Here is a 22891-nt window from a genome sequence, read left to right on the forward strand (position 1 = left end):
TGGGATTCAATCCGGAACCAATCCGTGAACTACGGATTTTTAATTATTCAATCCGGAACCGAACCACGGATTCAAAAAACCAATCCAAACCTATCGGATTGGACTGGACTGGATCGGATTACGGATTTCACGGATTCCTTGCTCAGCCCTAAACGAGGCCTAACTTCCCATAGTATTATTGTATTTATTACCCACCTACCCCAACACATGTTACCCGTGTGTGTGAAGTCAAGCTCATGAAAAATGAAATCAATAAAGCAGACCTGGGCGTTCGACATAATGATTGAAAAAAAAAAAAGTTTTTGCTAAACAAGTTAAAAAGTTAATAAATTATTTATTATCAGTTATAAAAGTCAGATGTCACATAAATTTTTTTTTATTTATAAAAAAATTAGTGTGTTTAGTTTTAATTTTCTGAATTTAGTTTTCTGAAAATTTTCTGAATTTATTTTTCTTATTTTTTTTAATTTGAGTAAATATTTTTAAAATTTAGGCAATTTTTTTTACTTTTTTCGATGCACTTTACTTAAATGCATCTAAATAGTAAAATATTTGTAAAACAATATTTTAAAAAATATACAAATATACAAAAATATGAAAAATGTATTGAATTTTTATCTTTATATGTTTTGTATTTTTGATATTTAGTAAATTTTTTAAATATTTTTTTTCACAAATATTATCTTTTTTTAAGTGTATTTTTGTTGGGTGTGCCTAAAAATTTAAAAAAAAAATTAATTAAAATATTAAAAAAATTCAGTAAAAACAAAAAAATACAGAAAATGAAAAAGTAGATTTTTTTGAAAAGTGAATTCTGACAACTGAAACTAAACCGAGTGAATAATTTTTGTAGCAACTTTTCAAACACATTAATTTTTTTTTAAACTTTTAAAATGATAAAAAAACCACAAAAAATCAATTAATCTAAAACATGCACAACCAGGAGCAAGTATGAATTGTCTCACATCATTATTTTTTTTCAACCCCCTAGTTTACGTTGTAGAATAGAATAGGAATTTGAGGAAGTGACACAAGTCACCAAATGACTAGGAGGTCTATTTCCATGATTTTGTAATCTATTTTATAGACAAAGATCTTTGGCATATCCAATCCAACACTCAAAATCTTGTCTATAAAAAGCTCCATGTTAGCATTGTCTTTCTTTCATCCAAGAGTGCTTAGAGAAATCAAGTTAACTGAATATGGGTTCCTCTTTGCATCTCTTTCTGTTCATGCATTTACTCTTCTTATCACTCTCTCGCTTTCATCTTATAATAATAATGGCTAGCTCTTTGTCTGCTGAGCAGCCACTATGCCATGCACACGAGAGCTCCGCCCTGTTGCAATTCAAGCAAACCTTTTCAATTGACAAATCCGCTTCTAGTGATCCTTCTTCTAATCCCAAGGTTGCATCATGGAAGCTCCAAGGAGAGAGTGGCGATTGCTGCTCATGGGATGGCGTCGAATGCGATGAGGATACGGGTCATGTGATTGGCCTTGACCTCAGCAGCAGTTTCCTCCACGGTTCTATCAATTCAAGCAGCAGCCTCTTCAGCCTAGTTCACCTTCAGCGACTTAACCTTGCTTATAATGATTTCGATTACTCTCACATTCCAACATAAATTAGCCATCTCTCGGAACTAATAAGTCTCAACCTTTCCTCCTCTGTATTTTCCGGTCAAATCCCTTTGGAAATCTCAAAATTATCCAAATTGGTTTCCATTGATCTTTCTTACAATGAGGACTCATTATTTTCAGGACTACTGAAACTTGAAAAGCTTGGTCTCAGAAGCCCACTTCAAAACTTGACTAACCTCAAAGTGCTTCTTCTCAATTACGTGAGCATATCTTCTGAAGTACTTGATACATTGGCCAACTTAACTTCCTTGACAACTCTCGTTCTTGAAAATTGTGGGTTGCGTGGTGAGTTTCCAATAAGCATATTTTATCTACCAAACCTTCAAGTTCTTGATGTAAGTTTCAATGGACATCTCACTGGCCATTTGCCCGAATTTCATCCAAGTAGCCCCCTTCTGCATTTGATGCTTTCTTACACCAGCTTTTCGGGGAAGCTACCGGATTCGATTGGAAATCTTAATTTCTTGAATCAATTAGATTTCTCTGGCTGCTATTTCTCAGGGTCCCTTCCAGCTTCACTCGGTAATTTGACCCAACTCAATTACGTGTCGCTTTCATTCAACAAATTTAATGTAGGGACCCTACAATTGCTTGGTAAGCTAACTGAACTCACTCACTTGGACCTTAGTGGCCTCAATCTATACAGTTCGATCCCATCAGTTCTTTCAAACCTAACTCAACTTACTCATTTATACCTGTCCTCCAATCACCTAAGTCGTGAAATAACTTCTCATATAACCAACCTAACCCTTCATATAACACTCTTAACAAATTAAAGATGTTATGGTTTGATTCGTGCAACTTGACGGAATTCCCAAATTTCTTGCGCTTCCAAGACAAACTTGATGTTCTATCTCTTGGTGAAAACAAAATTCATGGGGAAATTCCGGCATGGATGTTGAATATAAGTGTAAATATATATCTTTGGAATAACTCTCTAACAGGCTTTGAGCAACATCCAGATATCCTTCCATGGGATAATTTACTCGAGTTAGACCTTTCTTATAACAAGCTACAAGGACCACTGCCAATTCCACCATTATCCACCCGCTTTTATAGTGTCTCACACAATGGATTGACAGGAGAACTTCCACCATTGATCTGTCGATTGAGTTCTCTTTATGTTCTTGATTTGTCTAATAACAACTTGACTGGAACTATTCCTCCATGTTTGACTAACTTCAGTGATTCTTTGACAGTTCTAAATCTCCAAGGCAACAACTTTCAGGGTCCCATTCCTCACTCATACAATAGAGGAAACAAATTGAAGATGATTGACTTGAGTGATAATAAATTACAGGGGAAGGTGCCAGGATCATTGGCAAATTGTACCGAGCTTGAGTTTCTTGATCTCTCAAATAATCTGATTGACGATGCATTCCCCTTGTGGTTAGGAGATCTTACAAAGTTACAGGTTCTCATCTTGCGATCCAACAAATTCTATGGTGCAATAGAGAATCCCAAAATTAAGTTGGAGCTACCAAATTTGCACATCATTGACCTCTCTCATAATGGCTTTACAGGTGCCATCAAAATACTTTCAAAATTGGAATGCAATGAAATTTTTTGATGTCGACAAGATGAATTATATGAACACAATCATTGAAGGACGCGGGATCAATGCCAGTTATTTTTATTTCTATTGGTACACAATGAACATTACAAACAAAGGTGTAAATACAGAATATCAGGAGATCCAGAATATCTTCGCTGTCATTGATCTCTCAAGCAACAAATTTGAAGGGGTGATTCCAGAATTTATTGGAAACCTTAAGGGGCTTAAGCAGCTCAACCTTTCCAACAATAACCGTAATGGTGGAATCCCATCATGCTTGGGGAACCTAACAAACCTTGAATCTTTGGACCTTTCTCAAAACAAGCTCTCGGGAGAAATCCCGCAACAACTAGCACTTCTCACTTTCCTTGAATTTTTAAATGTCTCAAATAACCATCTCACTGGACCCATTCCACATGGGCAGCAATTCAACACATTTGAGAACAATTCCTACGAGGGGAATTCAGGATTGTGCGGAGACCCTTTATCAAGGAAATGTGGAAAGTTAGAGGCACCACCACCATTGAACTCGGAACAAGATAATGATTCAGCGTTCCCAAGTAAAGTTGATTGGAATTTCATATGCACGGGATATGTGAGTGGGATAGTAGTCGGGATGGTTATTGGGCACACAATAACCACAAGGTATCACGAATGGTTCATCGAGAATTTTGGAAGGAAACAGCGCAAGCTGAGAAGGGAGAAAAGGAGGGGACATGGAAATTGAAGTTGATTAGGCATTTGCTTCACCAGTTATTTCCTTTGGGGTACGTTTCTAGGGTGATGCTATGGTACATTTAGATGTACCATACATTTAGTTATGAACTTATATGATTTTATGTCATAACCAATATCATATTAGTCATAATTACTATCATATTAAGTCATAACTTAGTTATATTCAGTTACTTATTTATACCATATTATCTCATAACCAGATCATAACTAAATTACTTAAATAGTTGAACTCTCAAATAGGCAACCGGCTACACCGGTTAGAAGGGGAAACAAAATTGAATCAGTGTGTTTGGCCCTCTTGTTGGCTCGTCTCCTCCCTTTTCTCTTCCGCCATAGTTGAAGCTTCCAAGGACCACCAGCCTCGTCGGCGATCCGGGCTTCAGCCATGTCGACATCTTCTTCGCAAGCTCTTACTCTCTGGACGTCTCCACCATGGGTTTGTTCTAGTTGTTCTTCATCAATCGCAACGATCTCTGTTCTTCATCGATCTCGAGGCTAATCGAACTCGAACTCAATCTCTCTCACTATTAGCTCCCATTTTGAGTTTGCAAATCGCAAATCCGAAATCGAGTTTGAATCAAATCAGATCTATCTTGCTCTTTATCTCAGGTACATTTTTCAAAAAATTAAAAAAATTCATGTATTGTCTTTCATATATTTTTTTCTTAGATTTCATTTGCTAATAAATGAAAAATATATATATATATATATGGTGGTTGCAAAAAAAAAAAAATTGTTAGATTTCATTTGAGTTGTAAACTAGTTTATATTCAGATTTTGAAGCTCGTTTAGTGTACATTTTCCTGTGGTGCTGTAATCGAAAGTTATATTTGAATTGTTGTCCTCTTGATCTGATCAACAGTTGCATTTGATATGTTATACAGAGAGTTTTTGTAAGTAATTTTATTGTCTGATTGCTTTGCAATTGTTAGATTGGTGATTGATTGCTCTATTATATTGGATAAGATTCATAGAGAAAGCTCATCAGTTTGATTTTATTTGAATTAGAATGGAAGATGAAGAGTAAGGGGGAGGAAGAAAAAAGAAAACATGGATTGATTCAAGTTGAAACTTTGGCACAATGTTTTTCTGATCCAGTTAGAACTCAGAGCAAACCTAGTTTTCTTCATCTATAACCATGTATATAAATTATTAAAAGAAATTATAGCATGAAGTAATTAGTAGAGATAAATCATGTAGAATATCAATTCTTTTAAAAACTTTACCTACATTGAAGTTTTTTGTGGGAAAATTCCACGTAAATGGTAGATCCCAGTTGTAATTAAGTTCTAAAATATCAAATGCAGGTTTATCATTCATATATGATAATCGATACTATTTTAAATTAATTCTTGTTTTTTCTTTGAATGCAGAGACTAAAAATAAAAAATAAAATAAGAATCTCGTTGTTAAAGTAAAGTTTAGAACTTGAAATTTTTATATTGAATGTACGTCTTCTTGAATTTGTATCAGAACTGAGTGCAGAGTTGTTTGTAACGATTAATTTATTTGATAGGAGCAATAATCTGCAGAGAATTAGTTTAGAATTTTAATTGACATGTGTTAGGTTTTATTTCTTGGCAATCCCGTTTGACAAAACTCCTTTGAGTTGTAATTTTATTCGCATTTTTATTTCAGTGAGGCTATGAGTTGTTAGATGCGAATCCAACCCGAATCAAGCATTTCAGAGAAGTTTGTGATGATAAAGCTTTCAAGATTGCCACTTCGCTGATTATGACGGGGATCGAGCTGCCCGGTCAGCTCGCGGGGGTCCAGGGGGCAGCGCCCCTTGGCGGGTCCGGGGCAGCGCCACGGCGGGGTTGAGGGGCAGCGCCCCCGAAGCAAAATGCAAAAATGCATTCAAAGTTGCCTGTTCGATCATGTTTTATTTTTCCAGATTTTCCAGTTTTGGCCTGTCCGCTCGAGCGGAGGAACAGGCGCTCGAGCGTGGATTGGAAGCTCTCAGCATCTCTGCAGTCGCCTGTAAAAATACTGGAATGTGTGATTTTACGCTCGAGCGGATGCTCCTACGCTCGAGCGCATCTCAGTTTGTTCGCACGCAGTTTTTGGTCAGTCCGCTCGAGCGGGCTGTGTTGAGCTCGAGCGGAGATCGCGGGACAGATTCTATAAATTCGCGTGTTGGGTCAGATTTTAGGATAACTTCTCCAGATCTTCTTTTTGGTTTCTAGGGTTTATATCTGGGGATACTTTGGGAGTTTTCTTTGATGTTTTTATTGAGTATTCAACTCATGATCTAAAGAGAGTACATCAAAGGTTTGTTTGTTATACACAAAAGAGAGAGTTATTCTTCAGTTGTGGATTCTGAAGAATTCGAGCCTGAAGCTTTGGTGGAATCCGGAGTGGCTCATCAGAAAGACAATTCCGTGGTGAAGATGGGGTTGGAAGAGGCACATAGAGGTTGGTTCAATTAGGCGTTGTGGATTCGCTAGGTAATTGAGAGTATACCTGTGTAATTCCTTTAATTCTTCTTAGTGGATTGTTCTTGTGGCTGTTGCCCGTGGTTTTTTGATCACAGTTGGAGGTGTCCAATTGTGGTTTTTTCCACGTTAAATCGCTGTGTCTCTTTGTCTTGATTGTTTGATTGTTTGATTGGGATTGTTATATTCTGCTTAAAATTGATACATAATCACAAATCAACATCTAGGGGATTTCTAGATTTTTCAACATGGTTGTAATCAGTTCAGAAAATACTCTTTTAAGTGGGCTACCTTGTTAGAGACTCTGTATTTACTATTTAGGTGCGCGGTAGTTGTGCAAATAATGGGAGCAATATCATGGCTGGTCTTGGCAGCATATTGTTTGCCATGATATGACCAAGTAGCTGATTACTGCAATGCATGTTATTACTAGAGAAAGGGACTTTGCAGTGACTATAGAAAGGCTACCTTTGTCTTGGGGATCACTAATTGGTTATTGTCATGACTTCTTTTGAGTGCATTGTAGTGTAGTAGGTACTCCATTGTTTTAGGGATCATACTAGTGTATGTACTCCATTGTCCCAGCTTTGAATTACTACCTACGAGCAGTTCAAATGGCATGGCAGTTGTTGTTTCCTTACCTTTTTAAAAAAGTAAAAAATAAAAAATGATCGACGTTTGTTTTTTTTCTCAAAGATGAGCTTTTTAGAATTATATTTGAAATCTAATTTGAAACCTAATTTGAAACATTGATTGGTTATCTAATTAGAAATAGGAAAAGCAAATCTGACAAGATTGTTGCCTGTTAACAATAGCATCGTATTTGCAGCCAATAAAATAAAGTTAATAGCACCATATTTGCTAATAATGGGCATTTAGTACAACAATATTTTTATGTAGCTTTTTAACTTTATGATTGTGATATTTGCTTTTTTCTTGAACTGCAGTATCATTCAAAGTGTTGAAGTTTGTAATGTGGATTGTGAATGTATATTTGATCCAATGCCGCCAAATTTTTTTGTTTTTGTTTTTGTTTTTTGCTGGAGGCATTCTTGAACTCTTGAGGATAAGATGTGATCATTATGGTTACCACTGCTGGCAAAGGATGCAATATCAGGATTGTCTTTCTTGGAGAAAGATGTTATTTTTGTAGTTTTTTGACAGAAAAAAAGATCCTTAGAATACATGGGGTATGTATATAATAAATATAAAATATCTATGTAGACTTTTATTTCTAGGCTTATTTGACAATTGGTTAGTTGAGTTATTACAATAAACATGTTTATATAAATGGTGGTGGTCTCAATCATAGTTACCAAGAAACTAAGTTGGGGATGGAAAAGGCTTTTTTAGAACCACATTTCTGAGTTATGATCTCCAAAAGTATGGCCCTTTTGGTGCTGCATGTTTTGACTTCTTTGACTAGGGTCAAACTTGGAAAAAACTCCTCTTTTGGGGGGTGGGGGGCAGTTTTCTCAAACTTTGTAAAATCAAATTTTAGGATTGATTTATGCAAAATCTAGCAAGTAAGGGTCAAATTCCACGAGCTGTGGATCTCAAAACCAAGCCACAAGAAATAACAAAGTAAGGCTAAAATAAAATCTCAAAATCTTAAGTTTCAGTTCTTCAAAGACATCCTTAAAAAGAGTAATTACAACCCTATATATAAGTAGCCAAGAAGTGGACTAGTGGTAGACATACAATGCAACCACTTCATAACAAGCTAGTGACACATGATGTTCATGCAAACATTCAATGGCAAGTGACATGGTTTTGCATGTAGCCACCTATTAACATGTGTCCTACATGCAACCATCGCACTAAGAAATGGGTGACGTGCTGCTTACAAACAACCACCTCAATAACAAGCTGTATACAAGAACATAATGCACCTTCTCATTAGTTTTAAATTTGTGATACTTCTGTTGATTTCTTCTCTCAAGTTATTGTCACTACAAAAAATTAAGGTTTTAGAAACCAAAATTTAGGGACAAAATTATTTTTTAGAGACCAAATAATTTTGTTGGAAAAGTGTCCTCATTATAATTTTAGCAACAAAAATTGGACATTAGTGATGAATTATTATCCTTTTGGGATCAAATTTTTTGTCTCAAAAAAAAAATCATTTTGAGACCAAATTATTTTGTCCCTAAAAGTCTATTTATTAGTGACATTTTCAAAATTTTGTCGCTAAATGCCTTATTTTTTACTTTTCGGGACGACCTTTTAGCAACTATCCTCATGAAGATGGAAATTGGTCTTTAAATGTCTTTTACAACAAAATTTTCACTTTTAGAGACCAAAACATTTGGTCTCTAAAACTTTTATATGTTGTAGTGTGCCTACCATATTTTGATTTTGCCATAGCTGATTCCACTTGTTCAAATGTTTGTTTTGGGTTCTTATGTTTGAATTCTGAATTTTTTTAAGACCTATAGGGAATTGAATAGTTGAGGGCTTGCATTTTTTTTCTTTTGTTCTAAACTTGGCAAGTTGGTAAATGCATAGTACTTTTAGATTAAAAAATGTCTTCTCCAAGCAAGAGCTGCGTCATCACTACCTAAGGTACTAAATTTGTATCTTTTAATTTTTAATTTTTGCAAGGTGAGTTTTTATTTTATTTTTATTCTCTCTTATGTTCTTGGGTTTGATGATGGCAAATACCTGTTAGTTTATGTGATGCTGCATAGTTTGATGTTGGATATCCTATGAGTGGTGTTGCTTAGTCACATAAAATTGTGTATGTGGAATCATAGAGTATGATTACTGTTGCTTTGTTGCATAAATATTAGTTTGACATGACTTGGCTGTATTGATTGCCATATTCTCATGAGATCCGTGGTTGGTCCTTGGAAAATTTACTTGTTCATGACTTATGCAATATATGATTTGGAAGGATTGCAATTCTTGATCTGGTCTTGATAGATAGCATTACCATTGCTTGATTTTGTTGGTAGTACGAGCTCGTTTGGTAAAGAATACCATTGTGGAATTGTGCACTCCCAAGGGAAGCCCTACGATTTCCATTAGGCGTGTTTTTTTCACTTGGTTTGGTAAGATATTGTTGAGTAGCTTTTGAATTACTGTCTCATTTTCTCCATTGCTTCTACAGGACCTTTCAAGCTTAATGGTGTTCCTCTTAGACATGTAAATCAATCTTATTTGATTGATACTTCGACCAAGGTGGACATCTCTGGCGTCAATGTTGAAAAGTTTTTTTTTTTTTTTTTTTTTGGAACTGGACAATGTTGAAAAGTTTGATGACAAGTATTTGGCAAAGCAAGTCGAGAAGAAGAAAAAGAAGGCAGAAGGCGAGTTCTTTGAGGCAAAGAAAGACATTTGCTTATAATCCTTTACTAAAATTGTGAAAAATGCATTAAATTTTTGTTGTTTTTTTGGACTTATTTAGTTTAAATATTTTTTTGCACTTATTTGGCTTAGATTTGTTTGTTATTACATCAAGCTGCCTTCTTTAGTTAAATTCTTTGGCTTGTACTATATTTTAGAATCTTGGCAAACGGGGCCTCATAATTGTGTTGAATCTTTCAGTGCATATCTTCTGAAATGCTACGCTTTGGACAATATATTGATTGTAATTTTTCTCATATTTCATAATCAAGGAGAAAAAAAAAAGTGGCGTTTTTTCAAAAAACGTCATTTAGAACGCCACTAAATGACGTCATGCGTTAGTTTGTGATGGAAATGGAAGCGGATGTAAAAGATTTTGCGGCATTTTAAAAAACACCGTCTAATAATTTTAATGACGGTTTTCAAACGTTGTAAATCTATTGCGGCGGTCATATCAACGACGAAAATTTTAAACATTGTTGTAATATTTTACAGTGTTTTTCAGGCTTTTAGCGACATTTTAAAAAACACCACTAAAACTCAAATTTCTTGTAGTGTTTCTAATGATAACACAAAACAAAGGGAAGGGTTATGCTATAATACACATCTTTATTTTCATGTTATGACATATACATTTCAAATAGTGTATATCATATACACTTTTGATATGTATTTTATGATACATATTAGATATTCTAATAAATAACTAGAAATTGAGGAACATGGCAGTATTTCCTTCCAGTGGCATATGTGATGTAATATGTCCATTGACAAAAGAATCAAATTGGATATTTTTTTAATTCAGTGAATAAAACCTCAATCTAGTTATGCATCTATCGCTGCTTGTGCATGCATGCACTGTACAAATAGGAAAATGCATACTTGATTTTTTTTTTTTTTTTACACACAAACATCCTTGTTTTTGTTCTTTGGTTCTTGTGACTTGATAATTCTGTCAAGTCCTGTTGAAAATATATTGCAAACCAAATCTAGACTCATGAATGTGGCAGCAATTGTTGAATTAACGGCCAAATTAATGATGTAAATTAAATTCCAATCTGATTTGTTTCTTCTTCAATTGAATTCGGCTCAACTAAAGCTAGCCTATAGCCAATTCCTTTACAGTCCTACCTTGTGTGATCAAACAGTAATAATTTTTTCCTAGAAGATTTGATATTAGGAGCTAGTTAATTGTCACTACTCATATTATGAAATTTGTACCTCAAATGTTACATTGATGTGATGGTCTATAGAATATATTCATCTGCTTTAATAGCATTAGTTTTATAAAGAAAGTTATTTCAATTTTACTCAATGCTAAAAGGCAACTTTTGCCAATTTTTTTAAAGAGTGACTAACTTGTCCCTCTCATAGGATGAATTCAATTTCCTTATGATCTTGTCTAATGTGTTTTTTGGGCCACAGATTAATTTTCAATGATGGAAGGGTGAACATGATGAGCCTTCTGATTTATCAACAAAAAAAAATTAAATAAATAAAATTTTATGGGCCTTCTTTGATGGGGAATTAAACCTCCAATTTAAATATGGTTTTTATTTTTAATATTAAATTAGAGATGGTCTCCTTTGTTGCATATTTTTACTAAATTTCAAGTGTCTTAAACCGTGCAGAGCAACTGAGGACCATGGGAAGCTAGCGACAATATACAAGTCGAAGAAGAGGAATGAGATGGTGGAAGAGGGATACTGGATTTTGGGCTCTGGAGACCAATGGAGCGATCTTTTGGGTTCATCAGTTTCCATCCACTCGTTCAAGCTTCCAAATCCCATGTATTATATTCCCTAATTGGACAGGTTTCTATTAAGCTTTTCTAATCCCTTCTAGTCAAACAAATATTTGTACATTCGTTGACTGAAGTTTGCAATTAATATATAAATTGTGCATAACTATACTTGATTTAAGTTTTTAATTAATACATAAATTGTGCATAATCTCTCTCTCTCTCTCTCTGTCTCTCTCTAGCAGTGGCTCATGCATGTATTCAATTTATCAATTGCTAGAAACTGGTCACTAGTTTCTAAATCAACATTTTGGGAAATTATCGACGAAGTACATCAGCTTGGTCCACGGTTTGTCGCCCTATTAATTATGGAGGATTAGGCATTAAAACCTAATGATGCTTAGCCAGCCCTACATGATGAAGTTGGGATGGCACTTATTGAGACATTCTGAATCTTTATGGGCTTTGATGTTTAAATCCAATTATTTCCCTAATGGCACTATCATTTCGGCTAAATCTAAACTTTACCAATCATGCTTCACTTAAACTTTTCTTACTCTTGGCAAATGTGGACAACTAGGAATAAAATGCTTCTTGAAAATCAACCTTTACACCTTCACAAGATATCATATGCTGCTAAGTTTGCACTCTCTATTCTGATGAACACTTTTAAAGTACACACTCTCGGTTAACAAACTCGACACGAATGGTGCTTGTCAAGGTAACCCTGGTCGAGCAAGCATTGGTGGCATCTTCAGAGATAATACTGGTCACTGCATTTAAGCTTTCGAATATCCCATTGGTACAAGTAACAATACAGCTGAAATTTGGACTATTCAAGCTAACACCCAATGGTTAATTATTGAATCTAATTCATGGAAAACACTACACATCTTTGCAAGCGAAAAGCCAATAACTAAAAGATATGCCGTGCTTTTAGTTTTCAAGTCATTAAATCATATTCTTTATTGATGTTTGAACGTATGTCCTGCAATGTGCTTACCAGGAAATTAAAGAGGCGGATACAGATGAACATTATCGACCTAAATCTCCAATAGGAATCATCAATGTGACTCTAAAAGAGAAGGTTTGAAGGAGGTTTTATCAGTTTAAAGCTTCTTTTAATGGCATGGTTTCCCCATATTAGATGCCAACGTGCTGATAATCACCAAGCAAGCAAGAGGTTTATGGAAAGTATAAATTTTTAGTCCAGGTATAAATTTCATTTTCTGCTTGTATGTAAAAGACTTGAATTTATTTTTGTCAAACTTTTTCACCAATGTGTGTTATTATAGGGTCGCAAGATGGGTCAATATGAACCTCATAAGTTGAATTTCGGTTGTACGGATGGGATGGGAGACGATACGTACGAGCGGGTATGTGTTTCATGGTCCAGTACAATTTTTTGTATGGTGTTCATTACATTATGTTTGAACTTATTAATGATATTTTGTTATTATGGTCTTTTTAGGTGCCGCAAGGTCAATCCTATTATTTTCCGTGTATGGATGGGACACAAGAGAGCGCATTGCAAATGGTGGACAAAATTGGAAGCTCATCTTTCAGTGAATCAGGAATGGCGAATAGGTTTTGAACAGATTGAGAACAGGTTATATTTGATTCTGAATAGGTTTTGAACAGATTCAGAACAGATTATATTTGGTTTTGAACAGGTTCTGAAGAGGTTAATTTCAGATTTTGAACAGATTCTGAACAGGTTAATTTCAGATTTTGTATTTCAGATTCTGAACATGTTAATCTGGTTTTGAATAGGTTTTGAACAGGTTCTGAACAGGTTAATGTGGTTTTGAACAGGTTTTGAACAGGTTCTGAAGAGATTAATTTCAGATTTTGAACAGATTTTGAACAGGTTAATTTCAGATTTTGTATTTCAGATTATGAACATGTTAATCTGGTTTTGAACAGGTTTTGAATAGGTTCTGAACAGGTTAATGTGGTTTTGAACAGGTTCTGAAGAGGTTAATTTCAGATTTTGAACAGATTCTGAACAGGTTAATTTCAGATTTTTGAATTTCAGATTGTGAACAGGTTAATCTGATTTTCAGATTCAGATTCTGAAGAGGTTAATCTGAATTTCAGATTCAGTCAATTTGTGTAGAATGACAGGTTCAGAAGCAGAATCACAGGTTGATTGTTTGAAGCAGAATGACAGGTTCAGCAGAATGAAGTTCAGAATGATGCAGTCCAGAATAAAACACTCCAGAATTGAAGCTCAAAATGATGCAGTCCAGAATTTAAGAATGATGCAGTCCAGAATGAAGCAGCATGGCTATGCACTATTGAAGCAGCATTGAGCAGTCCAAAATGAAGCATTTGGCAATAATATGTAATCTGTTGCTGGATATATGTAATCTTTTGCTGGATAATATGTAATTTTTTGGAGTTGTTATAGATTATGAATGTCTAAGTAGCATGGTAAGAGATTACATATTATTAGTAACATTTGGCTGTAAGTAGCATAGATTATGAATGTCTAAGTAGCATGGTAAGAGTTAAATTGAGGTCAATATGATGATTGTTGAACAGAGGTTATAGAAATAAATTTAATGGAATTGAGTTTTGCAGTGTTGTCCATCGAAGCTAAAGCTTAAGAAATAAATTTTATTTTGGGTTTCAAGTACCTATATCCTTCTGTTTTCTGTTTAAATGTTTTAATGATTTCATGAATGAAGATGATGGTGAGTTGAATTCAACAATTGTTAGCAGTTATTTATTAGATCAATTAATAATATGGACATTCTTGGGGAAAAAATGACAGTTTGGGTACTAACATGGTGATTCTCCTGCCTTTTTTCTAATAAATTCTTTTACAGGATATGACAAACATAACACTCATGAACCTCCCCACCTTTCCACTTTACTGCCAAACCTTGTCACCACACCACTTTTCCTTAAAAAAGTAATGTTAGAAAGCAACCAACAAGCTCTAATAATAACACCTGAAACAAAACCTTAAAAGAAGCCAAGTGTAGGAACTATCAGTTGTGCTATGTTATCTATGCACAAATAAGTAGATTTCTTTAATGCCATGTTTGATTTACTAAAGTAAAAGTTTCTTTAGTCTCCTTATAGGATGACCATTCAATTGCAATGGTGAATAATTATTTCATAATTCAACATGTCCATTATAGAAATTCAAGAAATTCAACATGTCTGGTATAAAGTCAACAAGTCCAACAAGTCCATTCAATCCATAATAATACATGTCTGGTATAAATTCAACATGTCTGACATCATAATCCATAATCCATTCAATTCAACATCTCCATTCATAATCATCATGTCCATCATAATCCATAAATTCAACATGTCCATTCAATCCATAATCCATAATCCAACAAGTCCATTCAAGTCCATTCAGTCCATTCAATCAACATGTCTGGTATAAATTCAACATGTCTGACATCATAATTCAACAAGTCCATTCAATCCATATAAGAAATTCATAATTCAATCCATATATGTCTGACATCATAATTCAACAACAAATTCAACAATAATTTCAACCTATCAACAGTAATTGAAAATAGAAGTCTATTGAAGTTATAAAGTTCATTCAATCCATAAGGACATACATCAAGTCCATTCAATCCATAAGTATATCCATCAAATTCCCCAAAAGCTATGAACTCAGTAGTTTACATTATAAAATATAAAACAATACAAAATACAATGACATAAAGCACGACATTCAATTTCTTCTCCATCTTTCGAAACCTTCTACCATGCTCCTGAAATTCATTATCCATCTCATAAACCCTTGTGCTTGGATCGTTAAATTCTTCACTTCTTATAGATGTACGAGGTGCAACATTGGAGATCATGTCGTAGTCATCATCATCTACAAACTTGAAGTAATTGCAGTGTTCCTTACTAATCTACAATGCATGACAATCAGTTAATCAAATCAAGCTAATAAATTTGCAAACAAATTTCCAAACAAATTTCCATAGTACTTACATATTTTGATGGACACACAAAGTACACACGGCCTTTATTTCCATTCTGATTGGAAAGCACAATGTGTATGGCAGCTGTTCTCCCACAATCACAAAATCTTGGTATCAATCTTAAGTAGCTATTGTTACTAGAGGAAGAAGCCATTTTGTAATCTGCATACAAAATAGAAGATAAATATATATATACATACATTAGTAAACATAGCTACTATGAATTAATAACTTAGAGATGAGCTTTTAGATGAATATCTGGGCTGAGAATGAGATTAGGGTTCAAGGGCCAAAACATTTGCTACAATACAAGATAAATATATATATATATATACATACATTAGTAAACATATTAGATTAAGCCATAGATTTTAACTCAAGACAACATTGAACTTGTGCTTAGCTAAACTGGTTATTTTGACAAGAACAGTAAATAAAAAACAAAAATCAGCATAATCAAGACCTTAACTGCTATCCCATAATGCCCAAATTCAACAAGAAATTCAAAATCAAATTCTAAATCAAGTATAATCAAGTCCAAAATCAAGACCATTATAGAAATTCAACATTTCGTTATTTAACTATGAACAAGTCCAGAACCCATAGAAGTCCATAACCTATTTCGAATCTGTTCAAAACCTGTTCCATTATACAAACCTGTTTCGAATGAACAAAAATCTGTTCTGATAAATGGATAGATTCAGAATCTGATTTAGAACAGCTTTTGAACAGATTCAGAATCTGTATAGTGGAACCAATGAACAAAAATCATTATAGAAACCTGTTCTGAATCAAATTCCATTCAACCCGTAGAAGTCCATTCAAGAAATTCAAAATCAAATTCAAAATCAAGTATAATGAAGTCCATAATCAAGGCCATTATAGAAATTCAAGGCAAAACCCACAATGACCAAACCCTAACAAACAATCATAACCCTAATAATCAATAATTGAGGAATCTGAAAAACATGTTCTACAAATTCAAGCCAAAACCAAAACCCTAACACAAATTTCAAATTTTTTTTTTCTTAGCAATCAAACAGAAACACAAACCCTAGTTTTTGGTTGTGGTACCTTTTTTCCTGCTAGTCAAGGCACAAAACATTTTCCTTATATTTTTGGTAATAACAGCCACATGCATCCACATACATTCACTTCAACTTGCCTCATTCAAAAATTTAAAATTACACATCACAAACAAGAAGAAACGAAATTTAGCATACATTCTAGAAGAAACTATTTAACATTGATTTTTTTTTTTTTTAATTTTCTTAAAGAATATATTGTATAAATTGATAAAATGTTTAACTATTGTTTTTTTTTAATTGTATTAAAGACTCCTATATATAAATCCAGAACAATTGACAAATTAATGTTTATAAATTATAAATCCAGAATGGTACACCAAAAGTTAGTGGTATGCTCATGATAACTAACTGATACACAGCTACTTCACCTAAAATTCCGATCGAATATGACAAACTTAACCTTCTAGGTTGGAGACAATTCGGAAAAGACATACAAACTACTAGCTTTTCCTTTGAAACTTATAATCAAACATGAAGAGTGAATTGATTTCAATATTACCTGACTACTATCCCCATCCACAAGATCACTCGTGGCAATTCTACGCTCATACTCAACCAGAGGCCCTGCTTTGCTTACTTCTACAATCAAATCAAATTAAACCCAAATCAAAATGTGAACATCATGCTAAAGATTATTTTAAAAAAAAAAAAAAGACAAAAAAACAACCTCCTCGTCACGAAGCCAAACCCTCGACTTCTTCCACTTATCTTGTCATAGTGCTTCACTTTATTAGCCACCTTTGATGGAGTCAATTTTGCACCCCATTTATAGCAGAGATTCTAAAAGAAGAATGAAATCGTAACAAATAAAAAAAATATGAATAAATATATGAAGACTCATTAAGGCAATTCATTTGGGTTCTTTGGTATTTTTCTTAATTGACTTGGGTTATTTTTAGGTATTTGGATTGCTCTAAAACACACCCGCAAGTATAACTTTATACACTGTCCAACTTATAGCAAATAATTAATCAAACTTATAACTTTATAACTTTTTAATTAATCAAACTCCACAGAATTTTTTTGACTTATCCTCCTTGTATAAGTTAAGATATATTCTTATAAATAAGTGATTTATACCCATCGAATTCTGACTCACACAACTCTAAACCTGGTGTTCATGTGCTTCAAATATATTCAAACTTGGCCACTGTTGGCAAGTGGGAGGAAGTGGTACCCATGTCAATTTAAATCAATCCACAAGACAAATTAATCATGGTTGTTCTCTGATGAGTGAGGAGGCAGATAGCTTTAAATTTCCACTAGCCACAGTGCCTCATTCAGGTGGAATTTCTGGTAAGTTTTTGAGGATTATTTGGGCTTTTAGAACATGATGAACATTCTTTGTGCATGATTCATATTGGATAAAATGTTTCTTTGACACTGTTTTGCCTTGCAGGAACATTGTTTGTTGGAATGTCAAGCCTAAGAATGTGGTTTCAAGTCTAAGGACCCCCACTTTGTGCAAGTAATGCCAGAAGTTAAAAGTCTGTACCTTGTACCCAATTCATCATTCCTAGCCACCAACACTGACTAATGGATTTTTAATGTCTTTTAATTTTCTTGTGCAGAATTTAGTTAAGGTTGACATGTTAATCTGAAAGCAAAAATCTGAATCATACATGGACGGAAAATTATGTTTGTCGATTCAAATCTTTAATACTGTGTTATGGGTAGAAATCTTAATGTCTCTTTGGTATGTATTGATTGCTCTCCTCTGAAAACTTGACCCTCGGCAATGTATGGACAACCTCAATGGGAAAGTTAACTGGAGTGATAGAAATTTGTTTTCATGGAGAATGTAAGTAGAAGATAATTCATATATCATATAAGACTTTCCTCACCACCAGTACAAGTGAAGGAAAAAAGATGTGATGCTTTATTACCACAGCTTCTTTGGTTGCTTTCTCAAATGAGAAAATTGTCCCTTCTTTATTAGAAGGCTGTATATGCTACCAAGAAGGCTGTGAGAATAGTATTTTCCAGAAATAATTGTTTACTATCAGCAAAATCTGTGTTGAATACCAATAAGATTGAGCCACAAATGCAAAACAGCATTGACTTTTTCTTTATCTTTGGTAATAAACAATTATTACAAGGTCTCCTACTTATAGTTACAGCCTATAGGTATTTAGATAGCTTCAATTTCACTTAGTCACCAATAACAAAGATCAAATCTTGGTGAAGTAAGAACAATACAGAAAACCACTATTAATTTCAGCTACTGTTTTCTTTTCCTAAATGATAACAATTAGTTTCATTTGGAACTCATGCAAACCCAAGTTCCCTAACACCAGCAAAGAGGTATCCTAATCCCTCTAGAAATCCTTGATCATGTGAAGATTAACAATACACTTGAAAGTCCAACATCAACTATAAAAGGTGTTCTGAAGGATTCCAAGGAAAAGGACTTGAGTTTTAATAAAGAGGAGCTAAGAAAAGCCGAAGAAAGGTTGAAACTTGAATTTATCAAATTCTATCAGAAGCTTCGTCTCCTAAAGAATTACAGGTAATAAACCGAACATGGTCAATGTGAATTCGGTTGTGGAAAGATGTTCATGGTTTTTTATTTTATTATTTTTTATTTTCTCATTTTCACATTTTTCCCTTCTGACTTGTCAATTATTATATACTTCTTGTTTTGCAAATGAATGAACCAGCTTTATGAACCTCTCATCATTTTCCAAGATCATGAAAAAAATTCGAGAAGGTCAGAATTTGAATTAAATGACCCAAATAGTTCTTTCTACTGTCAACTCATAGATCACTTGTCATGCTATTAGTAAGCATGAATAAAGATGACTGAAGTAAAAAAGGCAAAGGAGTGATATTAGTTAAAAGGTAAATGAATCCTACTAAAACGAAGAAGTAGAATGTCAAACTGAAAGAAAAGATAAGTGTATACAGGTGACACTCCTTTACTGAATTTACTTTTATAAACTATGACTCCTAGAAAAAATGGAAAAATGAATAAATAAAGTAATGCGTGCAATGTGAACTGACACCGTAATTCAGCGAAAGTACTTGGGAGTTCTAAACAAGAACATCAATGGACACAAGATATGGAGCTACATTAAGGGTTTTGTTAACAAAGTGAACACGATCTTGAATTTTTTTCTCTGCCACAAAGTTACGCAAAAAATGAAGTGGTATTTAGGGGTTCATTCAACATAGGAGAAAATAGCTTTATGGTTGAAGATACTAGGAATAACTAGTTTGTAAAAACCATCACTTTTTACTAGACTGAAACAGACGGGGATTCTATGAGCACAAGCATTGATGAAGGAATATTTCTACTGACTTGTGCATTAGAGACCAAAGAAAGGTTTGCCTAATGAATAGTACATATAAAGAGAAACATTACTGTGGATTACTAAAATAGTTATGTGAATTGTTGTCAATTGAAAAAAGAAGGGCGCCAATAATTTCAAATAATTCAAAACCTACAAATTAACAAAACTCATCACAGAATTACCTACAATGTTGCTTAAATTTTCTTACATGTGGGAGATGCAAGATAATGCATTAAAATACAGGACATCTAACAAAAGAAAGGGAATTTCTATTACTTAGCAAATGAGAAATTCTGGCATGAATTTAGACCATGTCTAGCAGGGACATCATTATCATTTATCATTCATTACAAGAACCAAGGATGTGAAATGCAAAACAAGGGCATCATTGTCATTTATCAGTCATTATCCTTACAATAACTTTGTGATTGGAGAAAGGGGGGGGAAGATTAATATGATTTTATAATTATCCAATCCTGCTGCTCCTTAAAAAAAAAAAAGGCGAACAAAACAATAAAGAAAAAACTAGCCATTGTGGCATTTTATCAAACACCTAGCAGACCCATAATCAGAAGCATGAGACTTTACTCTGTGTGTGTAGAATCACCAACAATTCATTCACTTCAATGATTATATTGGGTAGAATATGAATATCATAATCAAAATACATAACATGTTAATCATTCTGTTTTCTATATTTTTTTTCCCAAATTAAAATCATTCAAGTTGTTCATGGAACCCTTTAAAGTAGAGAAGTTTTGGAGATGTTAGAACTAACGAATGGAATGACTTTAATCTCATCTTAACAATGAATTCCATTTACAGAAACACGTCCGAAAACAGAGTGAGGGTAGAGAATGAGAAACCCAGAGACCAGAAGAGAGAGAGAGGGGTAGAGAAAGAGAAACAGAGACAACAAACTGACCTAGAACTCACGGTGGTGCTGTAGCTTGATGTCGGTGCAGGATGAACTCACGGTGTGGAGGATGAACCGTCCTCATAGTGGAGGATGAGCTCACGTTGTTCTCTGCTACAGCTTTGTGAAAGAACTATGGATAGATTATTAGGGCACAAAGTTCTAACCAAGGAGTTGAAAACAATTTAGGCGCTTAGTGCTTTAATTTTGGGTTTATGTAAAGACATGGAAAAATATGAAAAAAAATAAAAAAAAAATCATAATTCATAAATTGGACGGGTAATGTGAAAGTATTCCCGCTAAAAAATAAATTTGTGTGTTTTATGAAATTTTTTAATTGTTAAAATTATAATTTGTTGTAGTGAGAGAGAGAGATGTGAGAGGAAACTGATAAACACAAAAAAAAAAAAAAGAGAAAAAATTAGTAGAGTATTTTTTTTTCATTACTGCTCAATTTGTCAAAATTTTCCATCCAAAATTAGTGACAAAATGATTTCCTCAGTAAAAGGTCTCAAAATATTAAAAATTATTAGTAACGAAAATATATTTCTCACCAAATAATCTTAAAATATTTAAAATCAAGTTTTTTTTTTAAAAACAAAATGTAAAATTATTAGTGACGAAAATATATTCCTCACTAATAATTTTATAATTAATGACAAATTTTTTTCTCACCAAAAGTCTCAAAATTTTGGCGCCACCAAAAAAATTTGGCGAAAAAGCCTTCAATGACGAAATTTAATTTTTTCTCACCTAAAAAGAAGTATTTATTGACGCAAATAAATTTCATCGCCTATTATTTTTATTTTTTATTATATGTGACAAAATTTTATAATTCGTCACAAATTGTTCTTATTTAGTGACAAAATTTATTTTCTTCACTACTTTTCGTCACCATAAGTTACTTTTGTTATAGTGAAAACAGTGTAACTAAACATATGAGTAATGAATTTTTGAATACTACAATTGTTAGAATACTCACTGGATTCAAGAATCCCCTCACAAAAGTTGCATGGACATGTTGTAACTGCCTATTAGGAATTAAAAATGTAGGCGTAAAGTTGAGGAGACCGACGCTGCTGCTGCTCCAACGCTGCTCCTCCGCCGCTCGACGTCGATCGATCGAGAGAGAGAGAGGGGGGGTAAGAAGTGATTAGGGATTTTTGGGTTTGAGATTGGGGATTTTTTTTGTTTTTTTTTTTTTGGGGGTGGGGGGGATGGAAAAAAAAAAGGAAGGGAGGAGCGGGAATGGAAAAAAAAAAGGGGGGCGGGAATAAAAAATAAAAAAATATATATTTTTTTTAGTCACAAATGAAATTTAAATAATAAAATAACATAGTTTAATTTTTTATTTTTTTTTTGCAGCGGGGGTTTCGTCATCAAAAAAATTTATTTTTTGTTAAAAAATATATTTTTTTGTAGTTAATAAATTTTTTTACAAAAATATTATTATTATTTATTTGGTAGAAGTAGGGGTAATATTTTAATGAAAAATATTTTTCACTAAAATAAAAGTTAATTTTTTGTAGTCAATGAAAAATATTTTTCTGCGGCCTATTTTTTTTTTTTTTTGTTACTAAAAATCATGAACTAATTTTTTGTGGTAGAGGAAAGGGAGCGGCAATAGTGGTGAAGATGGTGGATAAGAGATGATGGTAATGGTGATGGTGATGGTGATGGTGAAAGAGATTAGTAGTGAAGTTGTGGTAGTGGTAGTGTAAATGGAGTGACATGGGTGAAAGAGAGGTAATGGTAGTAGTAGTGGCAGTAGTGGTAATGAAGTGGTGGCGATGGCAGTAGTAATGGTAGTCATAGAGGTGAAGTGGCGACAGTGGAAGTAGTGGTGGTGGTGGAATAGCGTTTGTAGTAGTGGTGAAGGTGGTAGAGGAGATGGGTGGTGGGAGAGATAAATGAGTGAGAGACAGATAGAGGAGAGAGAGGAGAGAGACAGACAGAGTGATGAGCAAGAGAGAGAGAGAGAGAAAGAACGCAAACACAGTGGGAGAGAGAGAGAACAACGCAAATAGAGAAAACAGGAGTAAGAGAGTGAACAACGCAAACACAGTGGAAGAGAGAGAGAGAGAAAGAAAAAGAGATAGAGAGTGAGAGACAAAAAAGAGACATAGAGAGAAGAGAGATGAACGAGAGAGATAGAGAGAAGAGAG

At 33.9% G+C, this 22891-nt stretch overlaps 1 protein-coding gene and 2 long non-coding RNA genes across 3 annotated transcripts; 2 read left to right on the forward strand and 1 right to left on the reverse strand.

Moving 5' to 3' along the window:
* Nucleotides 1-1132: 1132 nt before the first annotated feature.
* On the forward strand, nt 1133-12647 carry LOC114308072 (receptor-like protein 6). Its single transcript, XM_082881220.1, has 6 exons — nt 1133-1617; nt 1759-2297; nt 2417-3184; nt 3219-4540; nt 11349-11531; nt 12465-12647. Exons 1-4 carry the CDS (start codon nt 1203-1205, stop codon nt 3918-3920), a joined length of 2424 nt encoding a protein of 807 aa, XP_082737346.1. The 5' UTR covers nt 1133-1202; the 3' UTR covers nt 3921-4540; nt 11349-11531; nt 12465-12647.
* Nucleotides 12648-13137: 490 nt separating this feature from the next.
* LOC145794816 (uncharacterized) lies at nt 13138-14039 on the forward strand. The gene is made up of 2 exons (XR_014334753.1): nt 13138-13175; nt 13427-14039. It is a non-coding gene; the product is annotated as an uncharacterized LOC145794816 (long non-coding RNA).
* A 947-nt stretch (nt 14040-14986) lies between these two features.
* LOC114307480 (uncharacterized) lies at nt 14987-20875 on the reverse strand. Its single transcript, XR_014334754.1, has 5 exons — nt 20736-20875; nt 17185-17297; nt 17017-17096; nt 15440-15591; nt 14987-15357 (listed from the first exon to the last, which is right to left on the reverse strand). It is a non-coding gene; the product is annotated as an uncharacterized LOC114307480 (long non-coding RNA).
* Nucleotides 20876-22891: the final 2016 nt, after the last annotated feature.

This window comes from Camellia sinensis, chromosome 7 (assembly GCF_055761805.1).
Source record: "Camellia sinensis isolate YWXY chromosome 7, ASM5576180v1, whole genome shotgun sequence".
Lineage (NCBI taxonomy): Eukaryota > Viridiplantae > Streptophyta > Magnoliopsida > Ericales > Theaceae > Camellia > Camellia sinensis.